The sequence below is a fragment of the Dendropsophus ebraccatus genome, chromosome 3 (genome assembly GCF_027789765.1).
Source record: "Dendropsophus ebraccatus isolate aDenEbr1 chromosome 3, aDenEbr1.pat, whole genome shotgun sequence".
NCBI classification, from domain to species: domain Eukaryota; kingdom Metazoa; phylum Chordata; class Amphibia; order Anura; family Hylidae; genus Dendropsophus; species Dendropsophus ebraccatus.
In genome coordinates this window covers 103,000,712-103,017,699 of record NC_091456.1, presented here as the reverse complement: position 1 = coordinate 103,017,699, position 16,988 = coordinate 103,000,712, and the positions used below count along the sequence as shown (strand labels likewise).

Here is a 16,988-nt window from a genome sequence, read left to right as displayed (position 1 = left end):
TGTAAGTGAATAAACATTTAAGTGATTCTTTGGAATTAGTATTGGAGTAGTATTCTTTACTGGTACCATTTACATGTCATGATTATCTTGTGGGTCAATATGATTACAACAATACCACATTTGTATAATTTACATTTTTTTTTTTTAGTAAGACAGTTTTGACACCTACCCTAACTTTTTTCTTGTATGAAGTTTTATAATTATTTTATTTAAATAAAGAAGGGTACAGAAAGCAAAAAAAGGTCAAAAGAATTGCAAAAGATACGGTACTGGTACATACAATACAATACAATACAATACAATGTACAAAAGCAGGCTCAAGACAATAACACAATTTGTGTGCATACAAAGGATCGGCATTATAAATAAAGAGCCTGAAAAATAACCTGACTATAGAATCTGCAGCTCAATGCCAGCAGGGATGTCAAACTCAGGCCCTCCAGCTGTTGCAAAACTACAAGTCCCATCATGCCTGGACAGCCAAAGCTTTAGCTTTGGCTGTGCAGGCATGATGGGAATTGTAGTTTTAAAACAGCTGGAGGGCCTGAGTTTGACACATCTGGGCTAGAGAAACAAAATCAAAATAAAATATTGGAACTAGAGATGAGCAAAGTAGTCGGAAATTCGTTTCGCAAGCGTCGCATATTTTCGGTCAAACTCGTTAAGATTTGCAAATCGAATCTTAACGAATTTCATAAAAACAGACAAAACTATAGTAGCTACAATACTGGGACTTTTACAGAATGGAACATTTTTAAAAAGCATGTTGTAAAAGTGTAAAAATTGGAAAATCACAATTTAAAAAAAAAAGTCAATCAGCCAGTCAATCATCCAGTTTCCGTCATTCCTCCCCCTTCTGTCCCTATATCACTCTGTTAGGGCCCTATTCCACTGGATGATTATCGTTCAGATTATCGTTAAATCGTTTGAATCTAAACGATAATCGTTCGGTTGAATAGCAGTTAACGACTGATGAACGAACGAGAAATCGTTGATCGTTTAATAAGACCTGGACCTATTTTTATCGTTGCTCGTTTGCAAATCGTTCGCAATGAATAAGAAGTCATTCGGTCGTTCGCAGTAGTGGTGAACGCAATAGCGACGACAAGACGACCGCAAGAACGATCATAAGTAATGATTATTTTTCCATGTAAATGGGTAAACGATTTCAGGTCTTTCGTAATAGCGGTCGTTTGGATCGTTTATCGTTAAGGATTATGTGAACGATAATCGTCCCATTGAAAAGGGCCCTTTGTCTCTCCCTGCTCTGCTCTGCCTGCTGCAGTCTTACTCTCTCCTCTACACACAGCCGACTGGCCACCTCCGTTAACAAACCACCTTATATAGAGGGTGAGGGAGAGGTGCTGACATCACCAACAATCAGCTCTCCTCTCCTCTTTGTTCCTATATCGCTCTGTTAGTCTCTCCCTGCTCTGCTGTAACTGCCTGCTGCGATCCTGCTCTCCCCTCCACACACAGCCGACTAACCACCTATGTTAATGAACCGCGTTATATAGAGGGTGAGTTGCTGACATCACCAACAATCAGCCCTCCTCTCCTCTCTGTCCCTAAACTGCTCTGTTAGTCTCTCTCTGTGCTCTGCTCTAACTGCCTCCTGCCATCCTGCTCTCTTCTTCACACACAGCCGAGTGGCCTATTCCATTTACGAACCAACTTATATACAGGGGGAGGTGCTGACATCACCCACAATCAGCCCTATTTCCTGTCCTCTCCTCTCTGTCCCTAAATCACTCTGTTAGTTTCTCCCTGCTCTGCTCTTACTGCCTGCTGCAATCCTGCTCTCTCCACATGCAGCCGACTGGCTACCTCCATTAATGAACCGCCTTATAATAGAAGGTGAGGTGCTGACATCACAGAGGGGCCTGCAACTAATTGGACCGACGCTAGGAATTATGATTAATCCCTTTCTCCCGCCCAGTGATGCTCCAGACAGCATGTGTGGCTGCCATTTAGTTTTTTTACTAATTTCCTTATCAAATCGGCAGGAATTCGCTCTGCTGAACAAAGCCAATTGACAGCTTGATTGGCAATGACTCTTGATTTCCCAGATTCGCTTCGCTCATCTCTAACTATAACTACTGAAGGCACAGGCAAAAACAATAAAAACGAGATTTTATGTAAAAATTATATTTAACGGATATAAAAGACATCAAAGACATAATTATACCCACCAAAACAGAACTATGAAATACAGAGATGACATTGGCAAGAGACCCTATAACATCTTTTAAATTTTTTCACCTACAGAGCTATTTGAGGGTTATTTTTTTGCATCATGATCCATACCATTAATCCATAGCATTTTGCCATAATTGAGATTTTTCAATCACTTTATATTCCATTTTGTTCTAGTAAGTGACAAAAAATCAGGAGTTTTCTTATTGAAACACAACCTAAATATTCATCCCTTCTCATTTCTGCCTGTAAGGCCCGGTATTTTACTCTGCACTGCAGTCTGTAGTGATCAAGTAATAATTACTAGAGGCTGCAGTAGAGAGGAAGGTGCAGCCTCAAATGATAATCATTAGAAGCTGCAGTACAGAGAAAGATGGAAGGCCATGTAGTTAGGAATGAGGACACATGTATCACTGAATTTGCACTACTATTTTGTCTAATAATGAATTTTAGTACAAATTTGCACAAGATTTATTAAGGCATTTGCGTTTTTTCAGTTTTTGCGCAAAAATCTGCAGCAGTACTCCAATCCTACCCAGCGGAGTAGTTTTTTAGCCAGTCCGTTTTACTAAAATAATAAGCATGATTCATAAAGGCATTATGCACCTAACTGCGCAGAACGTAAAAATACAAGCCTTATATATATATATATATATATATATATATATATATATATATATATATATATTCCTATTACATAAAATACAGTTCTCTATTTTTCTGACAATGTGAGGTGCTTTTTGCACTAATAATTCTATATATCTATAGGGATTATAAAAAAGGAAAGACAACAACATAAAACAGACTTGTTAAATCTATGGTTAATGGTGCGTTTACACAGGCAGATTTATCTGACCAATTTTGGAAGCCAAAGTCAGGAATGGACTTGAAAGGACAGGGAATCTCAGTCTTTCCTTTATGACCTGCACCCTGTTTATAGTCTGTTCCTCGCTTTGGCTTCAAAAATCTTTCAGATAAATCTCTCTGTATAAACGCACCATTAGGCATCAGTTACAGTACTGTAATTACACTACTGAACAAAGTCACTCACTGGGTTCATAGAAAACAAAAACTGTCTGCTGCAGAAATACAAACTGCTGCTCTCTACATAATGTAAAAAAATTAACACAGACAATTTAGAATGAATGTTAATTAATAAGGATGAAAAGCACTAAAATACTCAAATGTTCATTATTTGTGTCAAGTGTTCTTCAATACCCGAATGAACAAACCCCATTAAAGTCATTGATCGATTAGAGCATTTTTGCAGGAGCTCCTATTTGAGGGAGAGTATATGGATACATGTAAGACTCCCAGGCTGCTGTATTAGCTGTACTCAGGGCCATATTTACCACTAGACACCCGTCGTCTGGTGCCTAGGGCAGCACCTTGCAGGGGGGCAGCACCAGGGAGCAGGGGGAAGGAAACACCTTTTTTTATTTATTTTTATTTTTTTAAGTCTCCAACCTCCCCTTCAGACTTGCCAGTAAATCTGGTGTCTTTTCAAGGGGGGGGGGGGTGTTGAGTTATGGTTGTATTAATCAGGTCTGGTATGGCTGTGTTAAATGTAATGCCTGAAGCTATTACCTACTAATCCAGTGGTGAGAATTCCATCAGACAATATGCAAATTCATTTATGTTTAAAGCCGTTAAAAAAAAACAAAAAAATGTGATTTAGACAATGTTTCCACATATAGAGAGATGCGTGTGGCCGAAACCACTCTCCCCCACGCTCCCCAAGATGGGGGCGTCTTCAGGTTTAGTGCCTAGGGCAGCAGCAGCTGTTAATACTGTCCTGGCTGTACTAGCCTGTACACTGTACCACTATCAGGTAAAAGTCAATAATCTAATACTGGTATATTATACTGTATATCAGACAGATTCTTTCTTCTTTTGTGTCTTTAAAATCACTTCTGGGTAGTTACATATTAATGCTAGTAACCCTACCGCATATTCCAATAAAACAAAATGTAGAACAGTATACAAATGTGTATACTGTACCACTGATGGTATCAGTATACTATATAATACTGTTATATTGCATGTACTATGTAATATAGTTTTTTTTGTGTTACACTGTGAGATTACTGTCCAGATTGTTAGCCTGCCTAATTATTAAAACCAAGGGTCCATTTACACAGAAAGATTATCTGACAGATTATCTGCCAAAGATTTGAAGCCAAAGCGAGGAACAGACTATAAACATACATCAGGTCATAAAGGAAAGCCTGAGATTTCTCCTCTTCTGAAATAAATTCCTGGCTTTGGCTTCAAATCTTTGGCAGATAATTAGTAATGAGCAAGTACTTAAATGCTCGGGTGCTCGTTACTCGAGACAAGTATTTCCCGAGACTCAAGTGCTCGTTTCGAGTAACGAACCCCATTGAAGTCAATGGGAGACTCGAGCATTTTTTGCAGGAGACTCAAGTTCGGTAGAGGGAAGGTCGTGTGAAAACCTGTCAACCTCAGAAATCGATGGAAACACAATGGAAATGGACAGGAAACAGCAGGGGCAGCATGTATGCATGCCTCTGAGGCTGCCTGATGGCACCATTATGCCTAATTCTGTGCAACAGCCTGGTTAAAACAGAGGTAGGCATATGGACCACCCAAAAACTCAGCCTGACACAGCATGGCCGTGAGAACAGAGGTAGCATATGATGAACCACCCCAAAATTTAGCCTGACACAGCATGGTGGTGAGGACAGTGTGAACAAGGTAGAAGCGGTAGCCAGTGAGCCTTCCAAAAATTATACCAGACACAGCATGGCAGTGAGCACACAGAGAACCATTAAAAGTGAGTGAGGAAGCAAGTGAGCCTCCCAAAAATTAGGCCAGACACAGCATGGCAGTGAGCACACAGAGAACCATAAAAAGTGAGTGAGGAAGCAAGTGAACCTCCCAAAAATTAGGCCAGACACTGCATGGCATTGAGCACACAGAGAACCATTAAAAGTGAGTGAGGAAGCAAGTGAGCCCACCCAAAAATTGGAGTGAGTCCAGGGGCAGGGATTTTTAGTGGACACAAACCTACCTGCGGACAGTTAACTGGCTAGGCCAGCTGTCAGTCACCATCAAGGGTACACCTGATGACTCTCGACAGGGGGATGGTGAGGCCCTGGCCACGGCTAGACAAAAAAAAATAATAATAAAATAAAACAGATGGCTGGTTGGCGAGGGCGTGATCAGCGGGCCCCCGGCAACCAGTCCCGCTCCTCCGCAGATGTAGTCAGAGCATGGCAGTGAGGACACAGAGAACCATTAAAAGTGAGGTAGCAAGTGAGCCTCCCAAAAATTAGGCCTGACACAGCATGGCAGTGAGGACACAGAGTTTCATTAAAGCAGAGTTAGCATTTGAACCAACCCAAAATTTAGCCTGACACAGCATGGTGGTGAGAACACATGGAACTATTCAAACACCGGTAGCATATGGACCACCCAAAAACTTAGCCTGACACGACAGACCCAGACCAAGATGGACAATACAATTATGGCTAGATTTAGCCTCACACCCACTTGCAGTTGTGCGTGAGAGGCATATCTTTGGAGGTAGAGACGAAGAATAACAATACAGTCTTCTTAAGAATCCCCTGAATTTGATTTGAACGAATGAATACACTTTCAATCCTTTAAAGAGTCTCTAAGAGAGGGCAAGTGTCCATTAAAAAGACCTGGTCAACCCTGTCTTCGAAAAGGCTACAACATCCAAGGAAGGTAGACGGAACTGGTGAAAGGTCTGGTCAATCCTGCCTTCAAAACGGCTACAACATTGAAAAAAGGTAGAAGGTACTGGTGAAAGGATGGCAGAGGACACCCCTAAGATAAGATGGCTTCCACAGATAATATGCTTCGAAATAGATAAGACAAGGAAGGTAAATTGAATTTGACTATGAATTTGACTCTAGCAGTTGGGGTAACATTCCCTGCATCATTTGACTCCCCACTTCTCCCACCACCGTTGTTTTGAGTTTGAATTTGACTGTAGTAGTTGGGGTTAGTTGAACTGGTTGACATTGGGGTAAGTTTTAAGGAACCGCAGCAACACTAGGTTGAAGACGTGGGCCAGGCATGGTACATGTGTGAGGCTGCCGAGTTGCAGAGCCGCCACCAGGTTTCGCCCCTTGTCGCACGCAACCAAGCTCACTGCTAATTACACATGAACCCGGGATGCCAGTTAAGGCCCAGCAGTAGCCAACATGGAGGCAAGGGCAGGCACACCAGTAGTCAACATGGATGACAGTTAAGGCCCAGCAGTAGGCAACATGGAGGCAAGGGCAGGCACACCAGTAGACAACATGGATGCCAGTTAAGGCCCAGCAGTAGTCAACATGGATGCCAGTAAAGGCCCAGCAACAAGGAGGCAAGGGCAGGCACACCAGTAGTCAACATGGATTCCAGTTAAAGGGGTAGTGCGGCGCTAAGAAATTATTCACAAAATAACACACATTACAAAGTTATACAACTTTGTAATGTATGTTATGTATGGGAATCGCCCCCTTCCCCATGTTCCCCCACCCCCGCACGTGGACCCCGAAGTGTAGTGTACCATACATACCTGACACGTGTCGTCCCTGTCCCCGATCTTCTGTCAACGACGTCATCTTCGGGAGGCTGGCCAAATCGCTGCAGCCGTCCCCTCTGCTGGCCCCCTCTGCCGTGTCTTCGGCTTCTCAGCCACAATTGGCTGAGCATAACTGTGCTAAGCCAATCGCGGCTGAGCAGCTAAAGACCGGGTCCACCTGTGGGGGTGGGGGGACACGGGAAAGGGGGCGATTCACATATATTACAAAGTTGTATTACTTTGTAATGTGTGTTATTTTGTGAATAATTTCTTAGCGCCGCACTACCCCTTTATGGCCCAGCAACAAGGAGGCAAGGGCAGTCACACCAGTAGTCAACATGGATGCCAGTTAAGGCCCAGCAACAAGGAGGCAAAGGCAGGCACACCACTAGTCAACATGGATTCCAGTTAAGGTCCAGCAACAAGGAGGCAAGGGCAGGCACACCAGTATTTAACATGGATGCCAGTTAAGGCCCAGCAACAAGGAGGCAAGGGCAGGCACACCACTAGTCAACATGGATGCCAGTTAAGGCCCAGCAACAAGGAGGCAAGGGCAGGCACAGCAGTAGTCAACATGGATGCCAGTTAAGGCCCAGCAACAAGGAGGCAAGGGCAGGCACACCAGTAGTCATCACGGATGCCAGTTAAGGCCCAGCAACAAGGAGGAAAGGGCAGGCACACCAGTAGTCAACATGGATGCCAGATAAGGCCCAGCAACAAGGAAGCAAGGGCAGGCACACCAGTAGTCAACATGGATGCCAGTAAAGGCCCAACAGTAGTCAACATGGATGCCAGTTAAGGCCCAGCAACAAGGAAGCAAGGGCAGGCACACCAGTAGTCAACATGGATGCCAGTTAAGGCCCAAAAACAAGGAGGCAAGGGCAGGCACACCAGTAGTCAACATGGATTCCAGTTAAGGCCCACCAACAAGGAGGCAAGGGTAGGCACACCAGTAGTCAACATGGATGCCAGTTAATGTCCAGCAGTAGCCAACATGGAGGCAAGGGCAGGCACAGCAGTAGTCAGCAGTAGTCAACATGGATGCCAGTTAAGGCCCAGCAGTAGCCAACATGGAGGCAAGGGACAGTTGCTGCAGGGACAGTTGAATGCTGCGCTTGGACACCTTGACGGGGTGCGTGTAGGGCGGGAGGCCCTCATGCCTGGGGCCTGGGCGGGGGGACTGACAGAGCCAGTACATGACACAGGGGAAGGAGCAGGTGTAGGACTTGCAGTCACTGAACGGCCTTGGTTCCACTGATTGGGGTGTTTAGCACTCATATGCCTGCGCATGCTGGTAGTGGTTAGGCTGGTAGTGGTGGCTCCCCTGCTGATCCTGGCGTGGCAAACATTGCAGACTACACTCCGTCGGTCATCCGCAATTTCTTTGAAAAACCTCCAGACTTGGGAACATCTAGCCCTGGCCACGGGAGTTTGACTCTGTGAAACAGTTGCTGATCTACTCGCTCTACCCCTGCTTCTCCCTCTGCCTACCCCTCTTCCTCTTCCAACCGGTCCTGTGGGTGAACTTGCCTCCCCCTCAGAAGCACGGTCTTCACTAGGCTTATCCACCCAGCTCGGGTCAGTCACCTTGTCCTCATCCACCAGCTCTTCCTCCATTTCCTCACTCTCCTCACTTTGAGTTACATCCATGACAACAACCTCACTGTCTGACAACCGGGTCTCATCGTCATCATCAGACACCTCTTCCAACCCTGCTTGCAATTCCTACTCTCATCACCCACTGACTGTGTGACCTGCATAGTTTGGGCATCGGGACAGATCGACTGCTCCGGTTGCTCTGACTCAGGGAAAGGTCCAGAAAAGAGTTCCTGGGAGCATGGTGGTGGATCTGAATCCCTTCTTTCCCTGGAGGGGCCAGGCTGTGGGGAAGGAGGCAGAGCTAATGGAACAAGGGTTCCACTCCCTTGTGTAGCCTGGGTGGACTGTGTGGAAGACTGGATGTTGGATAAGTTACTGGACACATTATCCGCTATCCACGTGATCACCTGTTCACACTGCTGCGGGGGGGCTGTACGGTACTATCTGGTACTGGCTGGACCTAGATACACGCTGTGATACCCCCGTCCAATGAGCAGTGAAGTTTTATAAAGGTGTACTACAAATCCCAGCAATCCAATGTAGTACAGCAGGACCACCAGCTCCAAAATCAAAAAAGAGTACACTGAGCACTTCTTAGGGGTGTGTATGCAACACCTGTATGCAACACCCTTTCTGCCAGCAGCCGATCACCACAGTGTGCTGCTGAAATCGTGGTAGCAACACTGCAAGTCCCAGCCAGCAGTCTGTAGTAATACTATTAAATAACGATTTGAAGCCCTGAAAAGGGCTGTTTGTTTGTATTGCTAGTATTCCCTGCCTACTGGAACGCTAAATCCTACACTGACACTCTCCCTGAGAAGCAGCAGCTCTGTCCCTAATCTCTCACAGCATGCGTCTGAAATGAGTACTGCAAGCTGCACGTTTTATATGGCAGGGTCATCTGATCTGGGCAACCAATCGCAGCTATCGACATGTGTGGGTCCCATGTGATCGCAGGATGTTCCAAAGAGTCTCCTGCATGTTCATTGGCTGAGAAATAGTGCCCAAACTTACAGGAAATGGATGATGAGGTTTTCTCGAGTATCGCAAGATGAATAAGTAACGAGTACCATCGAGTACCCTAATACTCGATCGAGTACCAAGCTCGGACGAGCATGCTCGCTCATCACTATTAAGCATGCATGCGCATAAAAGTGTTGGTTATACATCACAGCACCATGAGTGATTTTTGGGTGATCACTTTTATGTTTTTGTAATGCAATAAAGTATCCAGTTTTTAATAGTTTGAAGTGCTGGGATCATCAGTTGTACTCTCAGGTCTATTCCCAACACCTCCACTTTCTCTTAAAATTCACCTTTTGCACTGCAGGTGAATCAGCTTTTAAAAGAGAAGTCCAGCCTCAAGTTTTTTTTATGGGAAATGGCAGGGCACAAAGGGGAAAATAACAAATGGTACTCACCTCTCCCTGTGCCTCTTCAGCGCTGGATCACCACTCTTGGACCCCTGCCGGGCTCCAGGATCTCCAACAGAGCAGACATCATGACCCGGCTGATGGACTGGTTGCTCAGCGAGTCAGTCACTGGGGCGGGATGCCTTCTAGCGGGGTTTCCTGTGTCAGTCAGATGGTGCATGGCGGGCATGTTGAGAGGTAAGCAATGCTTCATTGCTAGTTTCTTCTCTTCCCCTGCTGGGGAACATTTATCAAGACTGGCATATTCGTATGCTAGTCTTAGATGAAGCCCCATCTCCTTTTCCCATGCAGATTTACTAAGAGACACACACCTCATTGGTAAATAGGGCAGGATCTGCACCTGCAGCACATCTGGTACAGAAATCTAAACCTGAGATTTCTGCTAGCAGGGGTAGATCATGGTAAATCTGGCATGTGTCTATGTCTATGGTAAGGTGTATGTGTGTCTACATGTACATTAAGAGCCTACTCATGTATGTAACATATATGTACAGTAAGATAATGTATGTTTTTATGTAGTGCTGCATGCATGAACTGTCTATGCATATATGTGCAAGTATGTTTTAATGTATTTTAGTATAAGAATGGAGCCAGCTTTTTCTAAATATGGTCCTGCTTCTAATATCCTTAATCATTTATAGGTATACCCTATTGCATCTTATAAAGACTGCAACTTCTGCAGAACTTATTTTTAAGTAATTTTTCATGTCAATCAAAAATAAATAAAGCAAACAATTTAAAAATGGGGTCAAGTTGAGAAATGTTTTAAATATTTTACAGTACCACCTAGAATATGCCCCTACATAAAGCTACCAAAGTGGTCCTTCCATATAATTCCAACAACAGTATGACTTCATACCTCTGAACAGTGCCAGTCCCTATACCTTGTCAACCACAGTCTTCTGAAAAGGGCTCAGACTTGCCCATTCAGCAAACACGGAGAGAGCAAATGTAAAGAAACTGACAACAATTTTATATACATATAGTTGGCAAAGGAGGGATGGTGTTTTATCATGATAGGTTCACCAAGAAAGTACATCAAGAAAGTGAACAAAGAAATGCTATATTGTTTGGAATTCTCTTGTGTTACTTCAGTAGTACAAGACAAAATCTAGTGGCTTCACATTACAGTGGTACCTTGGTTTAAGAGAAACTTGGATTGAGAGCGCTTTGCAAGAAAAGCTTACAGTTTTTCAAAATTGTAACTTGGTTTAAGAGCATTGCTTTGGTTTAAGAGCTCACTGTACTGGGTGGGAGGGAAAGTCGGGGAGGGGCATGATCTGCATAGCGTGGTCTACAGCACTGTACCTTCCTGACCCAGGAAGTCTCCCTCACCTTCCAAACCATAGCATGGCTACTTCAGGCTGGGGCTTGCATCAGGGGACAGGACTGTAGAGGTAATCACTTCATAGCTGTAACCCCTCTCTCCCTGGACAGAGAGTGCTGCTATACTGTGCCCACATATGCCTTGCCCGTTCCTTCATGCTCCCTGCAGTCTCTGCCAGCCCTTGTGTTTCCCATCCTCTCCATTCCTGCTGCTATACTCTGCTGTAGACACTGCTGCTATAATCTGCCTCCACTTACACTCAGCGATTCACATTGCTGTATAGAAAAGTTTCTGTCACTGTCCTCCTGCACAGCTTTTAGGACAGAGACTGGGAAGACAAATAGACGGTGCAGTCCCTGTCGCTGACACCTGCCCCAGCTGTCCCTACCTGCTTGCCACACTCTGCCCTAGGCGCCATTGGACAACTTGCTGGCGTTCCACCACCTGCGGTAAAGTGAAACACACAAAACAAGACAAGAAGAATACACACAATAAAGGGTAGTCAGCAATCCAAGTCAGCAATGTTTAGTATAGTCAGGTACAAAATCAGAGTCCAAAAAGAATAGTCACGGTCCAAAAGCCAGAGGTCAGGAAAACAGGTAAACAGGTAAGAGGAATGCTAGGTCAAGATACACTAGGGTTACTAGGCTCTTTCACAGGCACTGGACCTGATACAAGTGCAGGTACTAGTGGAACTAGAAGTCACAGCCCGGCCCAGTTACCGACAGCTCACTGGTAGTGTCAGCTGTCAATCAAAATCACTGAGATCACCAACACCTAATGCTAATGGGCCGGGGAAGTAACACCCTGGCCACTGCTACATTAAGGAATAGCTGAGCAGAAAACAAGAAGCAGTCTGGCTGCTATGGACGCCGCTGGCACGCCCCTAGCAACCGGGCTGAACGGTGTCTTAACAACAGCTCTGAGATTCACACTTCCTGATTGGTCCATGCTGAGCACGCACCCCTTCCCCATTGCTGTCATGTGACCACACAGACCTCTGACAGCAGCCCTGCTTCTCTATTCTAGCCTGTTGTACTATGCTACTGCATTATGGGGATCTGCAGTTCTATCCTGTATCTACAAACTGCTGCTGTTTTTTTAGGTTTATGCACTTACTATACGTTACACACCACATGCTGATTGCTATACTGTACAGCAGTGCTTCTCAAACTGTGAGGCGGGCCTCACCAGTGAGGCGCCCCCTATTTGTTGGTGAGGCCCAGCTGGGGAGCCAGTTTTCACAAAGTAACTATGATCTGCACAGTCCTTTGGCTGTTTGCAAAAATCTCCATTTTAGCAACATTATTAATTTATTTTGTACTTACTTTATTAGCATATAGAGCTTGGAAGATGGGTGAAAGGTGGCCCTAGTATTATTTTCAGCTTATAAATGGACTTTCACCACAGATAGTGAGGCCAAGCATCCTCTTGGTCGGTCTGGTGAGGCCCAGGCATTGCCTTGGTCTGTTGGGTGAGGCTCCAGTAGAATAAGTTTGAGAAGCACTGCTGTACAGTAACTTATAATATGACACATCCAGCTTTATAAATGTTTGTTTCATTTGTTTTACATGTCATTTAGAATTAAAAAAAATCATTATTTTTGGTTGTGGTACCAATTGTTTGCATTTCAATTATTTCTTAAAAAATTTGCTTTGGTTTAAGAGTCATTTGGATTACAAGCATAGTCCTGGAACGATTTATGCTCCTTATCCAAGGCACCACTTGTATTCTTTAAAAGATTTCTGCTACATTTCTAGTCCTATTTCTAGAATATATCCAGTTTCTCTTTGGTATTGTGCAGTGCAGATGTTTTTCTTCTACTAGTCAGATGGGAATGACTAGACATGTACAATGGCTGTACAATGATGTACTCACGATAAGTTCTTTATACAGGTCACTTATTTTTTGGAGAAACCATACTCACATCATACCGTACTCACAGATGCTATACTTTGTCTTTATTTTGCATTTATAGTACTGCACCAAACAGAGGCTCAAGGCTGATGTATCCCCGTACATGACCCATACACGGCGCTCTGCTGCACAACATTTTGGAGGACCACGCCTCCTTCCTCATGCACATTGATACTTAAGGTGGAACTCCACATAACGGAAAACTGTTTTTCTACTGAAAGTAAATTAAAAGTTATATAAATGTGTCTATATAATGTATTACCATATCTGTGTGGTTCTGCCACACTGGTAGCAGATTGGCATCCAGGAAGTGAAGAAAACTGGCCTCTTTGCCAATCCACATTGTCTCCTCCCTCTGTTGGAGTTTCATTGCAGTACTGCAACGTCTGCACAAAAATGATGCAGTAACACAATTAAGTCATGCCAAAAGGCACAGAGGATCAGGGCCGACACTACCAATCCCACCTGGACAAAAAACAAGTCACAAACAGTATATCCCATAACATAATACCAGATAAAGTCCTTTTTATGGGGCTCATGTTCAAAGATAAAAGATGCTCGCTCATAATATGTTTGTGAAGATGAGAAGAAAGAAAAAATTACATTAAAAAACTTCTTTACTTTATTCCAATATCGGTGTTACAGGTAGTAACAGTGTGCTATGTGGTGTTGCAGGTTGTAACTGTGTGCTGTGGGGGGCGGGTCAGTACACAATGTGATGATAAAGTACTGCAAATAATTCAGTAACACAATGAAACTACAATGTGTGAACACAGCCTAGATGTTCTGCAACAGATTTAGGCGGGGAATGGGCAGGGTGGTGGACTATGATGAACAGCTGAGGGAAAGCATTGCTTTATGGAACCTGTAGTACTGTGTACAACTGCTCAACCAGGAAGCACAGTGACACAATACAGAACAGCCCCCCCCCCCCCCCCCAAAAAAAAACAAAAAAAAAAAAACTGGGTTAGATTGGTAAGCAATTCTATTTTCTCCTGCAGCAGTTTTTTTTTTTTTACCTCTACTTGGAGATCCCCTTTAAGGCTAGGGGATGTGTGGGGACACATCAGCCCTAAACCAATGTTTGGTGCTGAACTATGGATACAAATTAAAAACTACAGAAAGTTATACACAAAACCTGTGGTGTGAGTATGATTTCTCCAAATAAGAGTAAACATGAAGAACCTTGAGTACATCATCATTGTCCAGCCTAATTAATATATTAACCCCCTCCGGCCGCTGCACTGTAAATTAACTTCTCTGCAGCCTATGCCTGATGCTGCAGCGATGTTAATTTAGCCGCAGAATGACACAAGCGCAGGAGCTGTGTCTGTGTCATCCGCGGCGGATCCCATCTATCAGTGATAGCCGGAGACTCGCTGCAACTATACCCAGCACGACTGCAGCATCTATAGGGCTTTTGACAGAGAATTCTCCCTTTTACAGAGGGAGAATTCTCTGTCTGCTGTCCATCAGGGCTCTGCAAAGGGATCGCAGAGCCCTGATGGTAGCCATGTAAACCGGAAGCCTAAGACATCCGGTTTCCTGGCTACGGAGGCCGGCGGGGGGAGGAAGGGAAGGCTGGGTGCAAGGGGCGCGGCCAGTGAGCTCGGCCCCCTTCCCTCTCTCCCCAGCCGCTGCCACAAGATTGTAACAGCGACAGGGGAAAGAAGAGAGGGGACAGACTTAGGGACATCAGTTTATTGGATCATTATGATCCCATAAGCTGATGTCCTAAAACAACCTCGGCATTGATGCATCAATGACCCATGGTTGTAAAAGGGTTATTATATATGTGGAGAGTTTATAGGATTAAAGCCTGGTTACAGAATTAGTAATAGATGTTTGCCCGCACTGAAAAGCACTGGGACATTTCAAAAAGTGGTATTCTGGAATACATCTGTATTCTGCTATTGGTTAAGTGCCAACACCAACACTGAGACAGTGGCAGTGGGGAAACAAGGAAATGAAGTATAGGATTTTTTTTATTGTATTTAACTGCACTCCATGCACAGTTAGTTATGAAGTAAATCTGGAATTTCCATTTACATACAGACTACTTTAATGAACAGAAAGTGCTAGAATTAGGGATGGTCCGAACCGAGTTCGGTTCGGGTTCGTGCGATCCCGAACCCTCGGCAATGATTCCCGCTGTCTGCCCGCTCCGTGGAGCGGGCGGATCCAGCGGGAGGACCGCCTGGAAAACTGGGATACAGCCATGTATCCCAGTTTTCAGGGCGTTACTCCCGCTGGATCCGCCCGCTCCACAGAATCTGCTGCCGAGCGTTCGGGTTCATACGAACCCGAACCTCAGCAGGTTCGGACCATCCCTAGCCAGAATACTTTTATATAAAAAAGATTAAAATGTTATTCCAGGGACCCAACACTATTCATCCATTAGGCATAATTAAGCTCTTTATTGATATAATTAAATTTCTTTTTTTATATGTAAGCCCTTTCCTAACTAGTTCCTCTGAGGCTCTGTAATTCCTTTTTTATAACTGTCAACCTGACAGTTCTGCTTGATTAACACCCTTGCCCCCCATCAGGTAAAATGCGCATCACAATTCTGCTCTATATGCAGGTGCTAGACATTATTAAGCCAAACCCCAGGAAGGAGGATGATGATGACACCTGCCTATTTGATGGGAAGAGTCAACCTCGAGGTGAAGGTTAAATAGTCACACAAATAAGTTAGAACTATGGAATCTCCCGGAGGTGTAGGGTATCAGTAGACTGTAATTGGGAAAAACTTTACATATCATTAAATAGAAATTTATTTTTAACTATACACGTTTTCACCCATGCCTAATTATTTAAATGGACAATATTTTAGTTTCTGTAATACCCTATTGAAAGCTGGGCATCATTGTCCCCACATTTAGCGTTATAGTATAGTTTCGACATTGAAGCAGCATATGGCTATTCTTTTCTTGTCATACTGGTGTGAGTTATTTGTAGGTTTTATGTATGTTTTAGTACCTATTGCTATGCAGCAGCAGGAATCACAGCCACTTGACAGTTGAATTCTTCCTAGGCTTGGACTTTAAAAATAATTTAAAAACTGGTATTTGTAAATAAAAGACCCATGATTTTATTTTTACAAGTGTCTTTAATTATATTTAGATAACAATTTTATATTTTAAGCAATATTATTGCATTTGACCATTGCCTAGAAAATTCAAGTACTGCACCCCAATACATGCAGGGACATTTGCATTTCTTTAGAGATATTTTAATTTGTAGTAGGCAGCTGGGTAACCTATGGAACAACATACATACATACATACATACATACATATACTGCACCCAACAAATAGTTATATGCTCAACAGATCATCTTATCCTCCTTGTATAATAATAACATCCATTCTCAAACCATCCACTCGGTAAACTAAAGATATCCATTGGATACTATTGAGTCATTCTATGAATTCACTTACCTATGTAGAAGTTAGTTACAGTCCTCATCTGTTTGTGCTTGGAAATCACATAAATAACCAAAGAATTTCCAGCAAGTCCTACTACCATGAGCATAGCAAAGAAGAGGGGTACTAGCCAGGCATCCACCAGCTGGGGTGGTTTAGGGGACTCGCTTAGTTCATTTGAGATGTTGACACATGAGTACAGCAGGAACCCCATACAAGAGTCATTTAAGAATAATGCAGAATAGTTATCCATCAAAGCGCCAATAGAGAAGTCTTGCTTCATTTCAGGCAGTACTATGCCAAGCAATGTTATGATGATAAGGACATTTATCCAGTAAGAGGTCTAAAGGAACCTGGGTGACACTTGATGGCTGCAGTCACTGCAGGTTCTGGAGTCTGTTTGTCCTGGTTCTTGGTATTGCCATATGTCTCACAGCCCTGACTCGCTGGCCGATTGATGATTCACTGCATCTGGATAGTTACACTGAAGTGAGAATGCACAAGCTTTATCATTAGACTCCCAGGAG

The 16,988-nt window shown here is 43.8% G+C and overlaps 1 protein-coding gene across 1 annotated transcript in view; it reads right to left on the bottom strand.

Moving 5' to 3' along the window:
* The window catches only part of KISS1R (KISS1 receptor), a 79,182-nt gene extending 62,468 nt beyond the window's left edge, over positions 1-16,714 (bottom strand). The window contains exon 1 of the mRNA XM_069964462.1: positions 16,477-16,714. Within this exon, the coding sequence (XP_069820563.1) occupies positions 16,477-16,714 (238 nt within the window). The remainder of the gene's footprint in view (positions 1-16,476) is intronic.
* Between the last annotated feature and the right edge of the window lie 274 nt (positions 16,715-16,988).